The sequence below is a fragment of the Urocampus carinirostris genome, chromosome 9 (genome assembly GCF_059441175.1).
Source record: "Urocampus carinirostris isolate Australia breed hairy pipefish chromosome 9, RoL_Ucar_1.0, whole genome shotgun sequence".
Taxonomy (NCBI): domain Eukaryota; kingdom Metazoa; phylum Chordata; class Actinopteri; order Syngnathiformes; family Syngnathidae; genus Urocampus; species Urocampus carinirostris.
Genome location: NC_142357.1, coordinates 1,267,329 through 1,277,715, shown reverse-complemented (window position 1 = coordinate 1,277,715; position 10,387 = coordinate 1,267,329). Strand labels below are relative to the sequence as shown.

General features: G+C 43.9%; 1 protein-coding gene across 3 annotated transcripts in view; it reads left to right on the top strand.

The window, feature by feature from the left end:
* Positions 1 to 5,264: 5,264 nt before the first annotated feature.
* LOC148359071 (protocadherin-10-like) overlaps positions 5,265 to 10,387 on the top strand; it is a 46,266-nt gene continuing 41,143 nt past the window's right edge. For all 3 annotated transcript variants that reach the window (XM_088344111.1, XM_088344110.1, XM_088344112.1), the window contains exon 1: positions 5,265 to 8,123. In XM_088344111.1, coding sequence (XP_088200237.1) covers positions 5,610 to 8,123 — 2,514 coding nt within the window. In that variant the 5' untranslated portion in view covers positions 5,265 to 5,609. The remainder of the gene's footprint in view (positions 8,124 to 10,387) is intronic.

The following is a 10,387-nucleotide window of genomic DNA, read 5'->3' as shown; positions in this document are numbered from 1 at the left end:
TATGTGACAAAAATTACTTTTTTAAAAACGTTTGTGGGCCGTGCAAACATTCAATAGTACGTTAGCTAATTCATTAAAATGTGAAAAAAATTTAATCATATCTGGTTGTATTTACCATAAATAGATGTGAAACGAAAACGAGGCACTGTCTGACAATACAGTAAAAAGATTAAAAAAATGTTCCTAACCCTGCTCACAAGTGCCACCTAGTGGTTGTATGAGTCACTGAAGAAATCTAAAGAAAGAAACAACATAAAAAATAATGCACCTGAGCAGAGACAGACGGGATTCAAGTAACAACTTTAATTCAGCCTAATGTAAGGGTACCCTTTATCCTTCACAAATCTCCTCAAGTAAAAATAAAAGTACAGTGGTTTAAAATACTCCTATAAGTATAGAATGTCACAACATACTCAAGTAAATGTAACAGTGTAAATGTAACTCGTTACTACCAACCTCTGCTAGGGAGAAACTATTCAGTTACACATTACTGTGGCCGAGTCATTCCTAAGACTTAAAAAGTGGTCGGCGGCGCCCTCTGTTGGCTGCGGCTGCATCGGCTCGCTACAACGGGTCAGGTGCAATCGACATTTCGTTCTGTGTACATTGTTACACAGAATGACAATACAAGGAAATTATTATTATTATTATTATTATTATACTCAGTGTTTTGGAGAACTACTTTAAAAACGTAATCCGTTACAATTACTGACTAATTATTAACTAATGTAATCGGTAACATAATTTGAAAATCACAATATTGAAACTCTGGGACATGTTGGTAATTTCTCGCTGAGAAAATATATTTTTCTTCATTTCAAGCAGTTTTAGTGGGGTTGGCTTTATCGCGAGTATATACCGTAATTTGTAACTGGATCAGGGTTGTTAAACAGATCTTAGCTGGGGGCCAAATGTTAGAAAAAAAACTCACAGGGGCAGGGCTAGTAGGTTTAAGAGAAAGAGAGAAAGAGTTTAAAGGAGAGAACAGGGAAGAGAAAGATAATTAAAGTGAAAAAACAATGGAGACTGAGTAAGAGAGCGATAAGGTAAGAGACAGAAAAAGTGAGAAAAAGTGAGATAAATAGACGCGACACAAGAGAGAGAGAGAGAGAGAGAGAGAGAGGGAGAGAGCGAGAGCACAATAGAGAGATATAGGGAGAGAAAAAGTGAAAAAGAGATGAAGAAAGAGACAAAAAACAAATGAATGACTGTCAAGAACCCGAACGGGATCAGGACCCAAACGCGTGACGTTTCTCACACAAGCCTTTTATTTTATGGGAAATGGGGAGTCATGCACGTTTGGCAGCAGTCTGGCGTGAAATGATAGGAAGCCAGCGGCCGACAAGATCGATACCTATTGCCGAGTAGATAACGGACAGATAGGGTCGATACCGGACAGAACGGGACAGACAATGTATCAGGATATCAAAATAAAACAGGGCAAACTAGACGGCAACGGAAACTGGAGAGAATACTAAACAGGACAAAAATAGACAGAAACGAAACTGGAAACTGATGTTAAACAGGAAAAAAAGTAAACGGGTACAATACCGGACAGAAATACCAACAGGAAAAAGGACCGAGTCAAAACCCACGTCTTGCGGGGCAGAGGTTTGTTGACAGACTGACAAAAGAAGAGAAAGAACACTGAGCTTAAAAAGACGGAAAGCCAATCTGTCAACGAGTCGCAGCTGGCGCCACACGGGCAAAGCCAATTGGGCACCATGGCAACCGTGACAGAACCCCCCATCAACGGTCGGCTCCAAAAGTCCCCCCGAACAAAAAAAAAACACAGTGCTCTCCAGAACGGTTTGATGCTCCCGAGAAAGCTGGCCCCACTTCAGCCTCTGGAGGCTTGGCAAAAGCTGGACCAGGAAGAGGCTAAGCGGGCAGGCAGGCGTCCCAGCAGGCTGACAGGCATCGGGTCAGGCGGGCTGACGGGCGTCGCGTCAGTCGGGCTGACGGGCTTGGTGTAAAGGCCGACGGTGACCTCGGACAGATCGGCGCCAAATTTTCCCGAAAAACCCATTTGATGCACAGCAATTCCCATGGCGAGCGAGTCCCTTGGGTGAATGGGCGGGAATTGCGACAGCACGGCAGGAGAAGAGCCCCCTGGGAGGCGGGGCCGTTGCAGACAGCTGACGCGACAGGAGCTCAGTAAGTTGAGCTAATTGCTCCTGCTGACGCCGCATGATCTGTTGATTTTGCTGGAACAGCAACTGAAGGGCGGTGACGTCACTTGACAGTCGCCAGACATCGCCCTCCGTCCGGTGCAACTGCTGCAGGGCGGAGGGAGTTTCCAGCTCTCCCCAATCTGAGTTTGTTTGAGCGTTCGCTGGGTCTATTTTTTGGTCAGTCCGTACTGACAAGAACCGGAACAGGATCAGGACCCAAACACGTGAAGTTTCTCACACAAGCCTTTTATTTTACGGGAAATAGGGATTCATGCACGTAAGGCAGCAGTCTGGCGTGAAATGATAGGAAGCCAGAGGCTGACGAGGTTGATACCTATTGCCCGAGTAGATAACGGACAGATACGGTCGATACCGGACAGAACGGGACAGACAGGATTGATAATGAAACAGGATACCAAAATAAAACAGGACAAACTAGATGGGAACAAAAACTGGAGAGAATACTGAACAGGACGAAAATAGACGGGAACGAAACTGGAAACCGAAATTAAACAGGACAAAAAAATAAACGTGAACACTACCGGTCAGGTGATGCCAACAGGAAGCAGGACAGAGTAAAAACCCACGTCTTGCGGGGCAGAGGTTCGTTGACAGACTGACAAACGAAGAGTGAGAGCACTGAGCTTAAATATACGAAAAACCAATCTGTCAATGAGCTGCAGCTGGCGCCACATGGGCGGGGCCAATTGGGTGCCATGGCAACCGTGACAATAACGAGAGAAAGAAATTGAGTAAGTGCGTGAGAAAGAGCAAAGAATGAGAGAAGAGTTTCTTTCTTTGACAAAAAGAGAAAGTAAGAATGAGTATGTTCTCATGCTCATAGAGAGAGAGAATGAGAAAAAGACATAAAGAAAGAGAGTGAGGATGAGAAAGAAAAAGAGAAATAGAGAGAGACAGAGAGAGAAAGAGAGCAAGAGGAAAAAAAATAAATAAAGAGATAGAAAGATAGATAGAAAGGAAAAACATAGAGAAAAAGAAAAGACAGAGAGAGAGAAAAGAGAGAGGGAGAGGAAGAGAGAAAGACAGAGAGAGAGAGAAAGAGAGAGAGAGAGAGAAGGAGATCAACTGCACCTCTTTTACTATTGCACTTATCTCATTGTAGTATTGCGAGGGGGGTTAAAACCCTTGGTGGGCCACCTGTTTAACACCTGTGGATTTCTCTCTCTTTTTCTCTTTCTTTCTCTATCTCTTTCTAGCTCTTTCCGTCTTTTTTATCATTTTCTCATTTGTTTATTTTTCTCTTTCTTACTTTCTCACTCATTCTGTCTTTATCTATTCCCTTTTCTCTCCTTTTATTTCACTTTCTCTTTTTTACTCTTTATTTATTCGCTTTTTCTGTCTTTTTGGTATTTTTCGCTTTTCTTCCCATTTTTCAATCTTTTACTTTTCTTTTTCTCTCTCTCTTCTCTCTCTCCCCCTCTCTTTCTCTTCCTTTTTTTCTCTTTATATCTTTTTTCTTTCTCATATTGTCTTTCTTTCTAACTCTCTCTCTTCTCCCTCTTCTTTTTTCTTTCTTTCTTTCTCCTTTTTTTCTATTTCTCTTTCTTTATGTCTTTCTTGTTCTTTTTTTTTCTCTTTCTCTCTTTCACTCTTTATTTTCTCTCTCTCTCTTTCACTATGTATTTCTCTCATTTACTTTTTTCTCCTTTTTTTCTCCTTTTCTCTCTTTTAATCTATTTTTATATTTGTCTTTTTAGCTTTGTTTTGTTTGTAGTTTGTTGCGTTCTCTCTTTTCTCTGTATTTTTCTTCCCCTCCTCTTTTCCCCTCCTTTTTGTGTTTGTGCCATCTCTTTTTCTCTTTATCTCCCTTTATCTCTTTTCTTCCCTTTTCCTGTCTCCTTTGTTTTCTCTTTCTTTCTAACTTTTTTTTTTTGTTGTCGAAATAGGGGGGAGCTATTGCAGCCAGAACAGAATAGTGATGGGAATTCCGACTCTCTCCACAGAAAAGACTTTTTCGGCTCGGCTCACAGAAAAGAGACGGCTCTTTCGGCTCCCAATCGGTTCTTTAGGTTTTTTTTTTGGTTTTGTTTGTTTTTAATTGTGTGTTACCAATAATAGTGACATTTTGTGCACCCAATTGATTAATTTTGAAAAATGCACCCAACCAACTAATCAACCAACTAACCGTTATTCTAGAATATTATTTTAGCCTTTACCTAATTCAGACTTCCAAAGGTTCTATAAAGCAAACAATACAGAAATATTGCCACTCATTTTGACCAGTCAGAGGCAGGCATTCAAGAGAGGGGGGTGGGGGGTCAGAGAATAAAGGCTAGAGAAAGACATAGACTGAGAGAAGAAAGATAAGTGAAAAGAGAGAGAAAGAGAGAGAAAGGAGGAATGAAAAGAGTAAACAAGCGATAAGATAGAGAGCAGGAGAGAAAATAGATGATTGGAGTAGGTCGAGAGAAATGGAGCAATGGAGAAAGTTAGGAAGATAAAGAGGTGGAGAGGGAAACAGAGGGGAAAATAAATGGAGAGGGAGAAAAAGAAAAACAAAGAGAGAGAGGGGAGAACAGAAAAAATAGGGAAAGAGAGTGAGAAAGAAATAGAGAAAACGAGGCAAAAAGAGAAAAAAAGAAATGAGTAGAATGAGAAAGAAAGAGAAAAATAGAGAAAGAAAGACAAAAAAGAGAGTGAGAAAAAGAAAAAAATAGATTAAAGACAGGGAAAATGAGAAAGAGGGGACGGAAAGGGAAAGATATATAGAAAGAAATGGAGATTGTGGAATAGAGATAGAGAAATAGAAAGAAAGAAAGAAAGAAAGAAGAGAGAGAGAGAGAGAGAGAGAGAGAGAGAGAGAGAGAGAGAGAGAGAGAGAGAGAGAGAGAGAGAGAGAGAGAGAGAGAGAGATGCGGAGGAAAAGAGCTAAGGACAACATAAGATTAAAAAAAGGGATACAGTATAAAGAAAGATTGTGAGAGAAATAAAGACAAAGAGAGAGGGTGAGGGGGAGAAAGAGTCTTTTCAATGGGGAGCCCGCGCGAGGGAGCCAGCTCATAAAGAAGTTTCGTTCGTGAACGACCCAGTCACTAGACCATAATTCGTCCAAAGGCGATAGGAAGAGCGAGAGCGCAGTGACGGAGCGTAGTGCCGGGGGTAGACGTGAAGCCATAACACTCGATACAGGTATCCTTGGAGGAAATGACACACTTATACTTTTTAGGGTTGGGTTAATCGTTCTTTTAACGCGTTAACGTGTTAATTGCGTTTTACTGGAATGTGCACAAATTCGTTCCACGACCAACCTGTGAAGTAACAACGAGGAGATGTGATGTGGATTATTTTTGAGGCAATGACATCTAATTGGAAAATCGGCAAGATGTATGTACCTTTTACATTTTAACTGGATTTTGAGGTTTTAATATTTTCTTCACTTTCATTTTTATTGTGTTTTTTTTTAACCCACTGGTGATGATTTTGCTTTTAATTGGGGCGTGCATCGCGCATGCAGCGCTTGGCCAAATCCGCTACTCCGTACCGGAGGAGGCGGAACGCGGTACCCTAGTGGGAAATATCGCTGAGGACTTGGGACTGGACCTCACTAAACTGGCATCACGACGCTTCCAAGTCGTGCCCAATTACCGGACTCCTTACCTGGAGGTCAACACCGAAACCGGCATTCTGTTTGTTAAAGACAAAATCGACCGGGAAAATATTTGCAAGCAGAGCCCCAGCTGTCAGCTCAACATGGAAGTGTTCCTGGAGGAACCGTTGGAGCTTTTTCGAGTTGAGATCGAGGTGGCGGACATCAATGACAACTCACCCATCTTCCCTGAGTCGGACATGTTTGTGGAGATCTCAGAAAGCGCTACTCCGGGGACCCGCTTCCCGCTAGCAAGCGCCTCAGACCAGGATTCGGGTACCAACTCTTTACGCGCATATGATATAACCGTCAACAACTACTTTCACCTGGATGTGCAGACCCAAACGGACGGGAACAAATTTGCTGAGCTGGTGCTGGAGAAACCGCTGGATCGCGAGCAGCAAGCAACTCACAGATACGTTTTGACGGCGGTAGACGGCGGTTTGCCGCCCCGCACGGGCACTGCGCTTTTAGTAATCAAAGTGCTGGACTCCAACGACAACATGCCCGTTTTCGAGCAGCCCGTTTACGCCACGACCTTGGCGGAGAACGCACCTGCGGGCACGCTCGTTATCCAGCTCAACGCCACCGATAGGGATGAGGGACTCAACGGCGAGATCGCTTATTCTTTCAGCAACCACATCTCCAACTATGTTAAAAACATTTTCAGCATCGATCAGCGCACGGGACGCATCGTGGTGCGCGGAGAGTTGGATTTCGAGGAAAGCGGCCTGTATCAGATTTTTGTCCAAGCGAAGGATATGGGACAGAATGCGGTTCCCGCACACTGCAAGGTTCTTGTTACGGTCACCGATGTGAATGACAACGCGCCGCAGATAACTTTCAGCACCGTGACCGAATCTGTCAGTGAAAACGCAGCCCTCGGGACTGTCATCGCTCTGCTGAGTGTGACCGACTCGGACGCCGGGGACAATGGACAAATGAACGCGGAGATCCTCGGCGAAGTACCGTTCAAATTAAAATCTTCCTTTCGCAATTACTTCACTCTTGTGACTGATGGGCCGCTTAACAGGGAGCAGGCCAACTCATACTCTGTGACCGTAGTGGCTAGGGACAAAGGTTCACCTTCTCTTACCACCAGCAAAACCATTCGGGTCCAAGTGTCAGATGAAAATGACAATGCCCCCAAGTTCACTCAAGCAGTGTATGATGTTTATGTGACTGAGAACAATGTGCCAGGGGCGTATATCCATGCCGTGACTGCTTCGGATCACGATATTGGGAAAAACGCTGTCATCAGTTATTCCATATTAGAGTGTGAGATCAGGGGCATGTCAGTCAAAACGTATGTGTCAATCAACGAGGAGACGGGATACTTGTACGCACTGAGGTCGTTTGACTATGAACAATTGAAGGAATTTACGTTCATAGTCCAGTCAAAAGATGGAGGCACCCCAGAGCTCTTATCAAATGCCTCTGTCAAAGTCATCATCGTGGACCAGAACGACAACGCCCCCCTGGTTTTAGCCCCCATAGGGAAGAATGGCTCAGCCACAGAGCCGCTGCCTCGCACGGCCCAGCCCGGCTATTTGCTGACGCGTGTGGTGGCCATTGATGCGGACGACGGCGAGAACGCCAGGCTGTCCTACGGCGTTCAGAAGGGCAACGAGAACGGGATGTTCAGGATGGACTGGCGGACGGGCGAATTGCGGACAGCGAGGCGGGCCTCAGGTAGAAAAGACCCCCGTCAGACGTATGAGCTGCTGATCGAGGTGAGGGATCATGGTCAGCCTCCGCTGTCATCCAGTGCTAGTATACTGGTCCTGTTGGTGGATGGCATGGCGGAAGGCCGTGGCAACGCTGACAAAGCGGGGACCTCCAAAACCAAGGAAAGCCCTTTGGACCTCACGCTCATCCTCATTATTGCCTTGGGCTCTGTCTCCTTTATTTTCCTGCTGGTCATGATCATATTGGCTGTTCGTTGCCAAAAGGACAAAAAACGTAACATTTACACCTGCTTGAGTGGCGACTGCTGCCTATGCTTTAGCTTTTGTTGCTCACAACGAGGAAGGGCTAACAAAAAAAAGCTTAGCAAGTCTGATATTATGTTGGTCCAAAGTGCGATGAATGTCGCTGGGAGTAGTGCGGCCCAAGTACCCATTGAGGAGTCTGGCCACTTTAGTTCGCACCACCTAAATCAGAACTATTGCTACCAGGTATGTCTGACTCCAGAGTCTGCCAAAACCGACCTCATGTTCCTAAAGCCGTGTAGTCCGTCTAGGAGCACAGACAGTGACCGCAATCCATGCGGGGACAAAATGGCAGCTTATACTTACCAACAGCCTGACATCATATCAAACAGCAGTTTATTATCAAATGAGGTAAGTAAACCCCACTTGTGGTTTTGGTGTGTATGTCCCCCAGTTAGTCATGTTTACTGAAAAGCCTGATCCATTGATAGGATGTTGCCCTTAAAGCATTCTGTTTTCCCCTCATCTTAACCAGTTTTTATAGCATAATGTCCTTAAGCATCTTTTTCTTTCAATACAATGTGTCTCATTAAGATCCGAGATAAGACTAGGCCTAAAAAAATCCAACCCCACCCAGGCCCTCCGGTATTAAAGCCCGACCCACCCCAATCCCATAAAATTAACTTGATTTGCAGTACCGAGCCAGAAGCAAACTCGAAATTGTATATTTTATTTGTGAGGACTCGGGTGGAGAAAAGGTGATTTGTGATAACTGTCTTTTGTAGTTAAACAAGACTGTATGAAAATGTTCACATTTTATATGTCTGTGCCTGCAGCGGATCAACCAAATGTATTCCCTCATTGACAGATATTTTTAAGCGTTGAGTTTAAAGCTGTCCGCCGGGTTAAAAATTGGGCCATAAACCACAGAACCAGTACTTCCTTAAGGATCTAGCTCTGCACTCTACGAGAAAGGCAAAGAGACGAAGAACAATGAAAGGATGAGAATGTTTTAACAAAGGCTGCGAGACAGAAGCCCGACCCGAACGTAATGATTGAAATTTTTCCCGCGACCCGGCCCAAATTTCAATTTACTCTCAGGCTTTAGATTTTACCTAGGATTCAGACAGGGTTTGTACGGGTGCTTGAAATCCTTGAAAATGCTTACATTTCATTGTTATGTTTTCAAGGGTTGAAAATGCTTGGATTTTAGGTAAAGTGCTTGTACATGCTTAAAGTTCTTGCCATGTTTCTTAGGTTAGGTGTTGGGATAGAGTTAAGAGCTAGGGTTTGCTTTTTCGCGTTTTTTCGTTCATTATTATTTTATTTCTGTCTTTCTTTAGTTCTTTCCCTCTCTCTAGTTCTCTCCCTTAGTCTCTCATTCTCTCTCTCTCTCTCTTTTCTAGCTTTTCTTGTGCTCGCCCTCTCTACAGGACTGTCTCAGAAAATTAGAATATTGTGATAAAGTTCTTTATTTTCTGTAATGCAATTAAAAAAACAAAAATGTCATACATTCTGGATTCATTACACATCAACTGAACTATTTCAAGCCTTTTATTATTTTAATATTGCTGAATTTGGCTTACAGCTTAAGAAAACTCAAAAATCCTATCTCAAAATATTAGAATATCATGAAAAAGTATGCAAGTAGGCTATTCAACTAATCACCTGAATCATCTAATTAACTCGAAACACCTTGCGAGGGTTTCCTGAGCCTTAAAAACACTCAGCTTGGTTCAGTAAACTAAATCACAAGTATGGGGAAGACTGCTGATCTGACTGCTGTCCAGAGGACCATCATTGATACCCTCCATCAGGAGGGTAAGACACAAAAATAAATTTCTCAAAGAGCAGGCTGTTCACAGAGTGCAGTTTCAAAGCATATCCAGAAAAAGTCTGTTGGAAGGGAAAAATGTGGCCGGAAACGCTGCACAACCAAGAGAGATGACCGCAGCCTTAACAAAATTGTGAAGAAGGGCCGCTTCCAGAATTTGGGGGAGCTTCAAAGACAGTGGGCTGAAGCTGGAGTCCAGGTATCAAAAGCCACAGTTCACAGACGTGTCCGGGAAATGGGCTACAATAGCCGTATTCCCATGGTCAAGCCACTTCTGAACTCAAGACAACGTAAGAAGCGTCTGACTTGGGCTATGGAGAAGAAGCACTGGACAGTTGCAGAGTGGTCCAAAGTCCTCTTTTCAGACGAAAGCAAGTTTTGCATTTCATTTGGAAGTCAAGGCGCCAGAGTCTGGAGAAAGGCTGGAGAGGAGCAAAATCCAAGTTGCTTGAAATCCAGTGTGAAGTTCCCACAGTCAGCAATGGTTTGGGGAGCCATGTCAGCTGCTGGTGTTGGTCCACTGTGTTTCATCAAGTCCAGAGTAAAACTGTGTACCAAGAGATTTTAGAGCACTACATGCTTCCATCTGCTGAAAAGCTCTATGGAGATGAGGATTTCATTTTCCAGCATGATCTGGCACCTGCCCACAGTGCCAAAACCACCAGTAACTGGTGCACTGACCATGGCATCACTGACCTTGATTGGCCTGCTAATTCCCCTGACCTGAACCCCATCGAGAATTTGTGGGGTATAGTTAAGAAGAAGATGAAAGACACCAGACCTACAAATGCAAATGAGCTGAAGGCCGCTATCGAAGCATCCTGGGCATCAATAACACCTC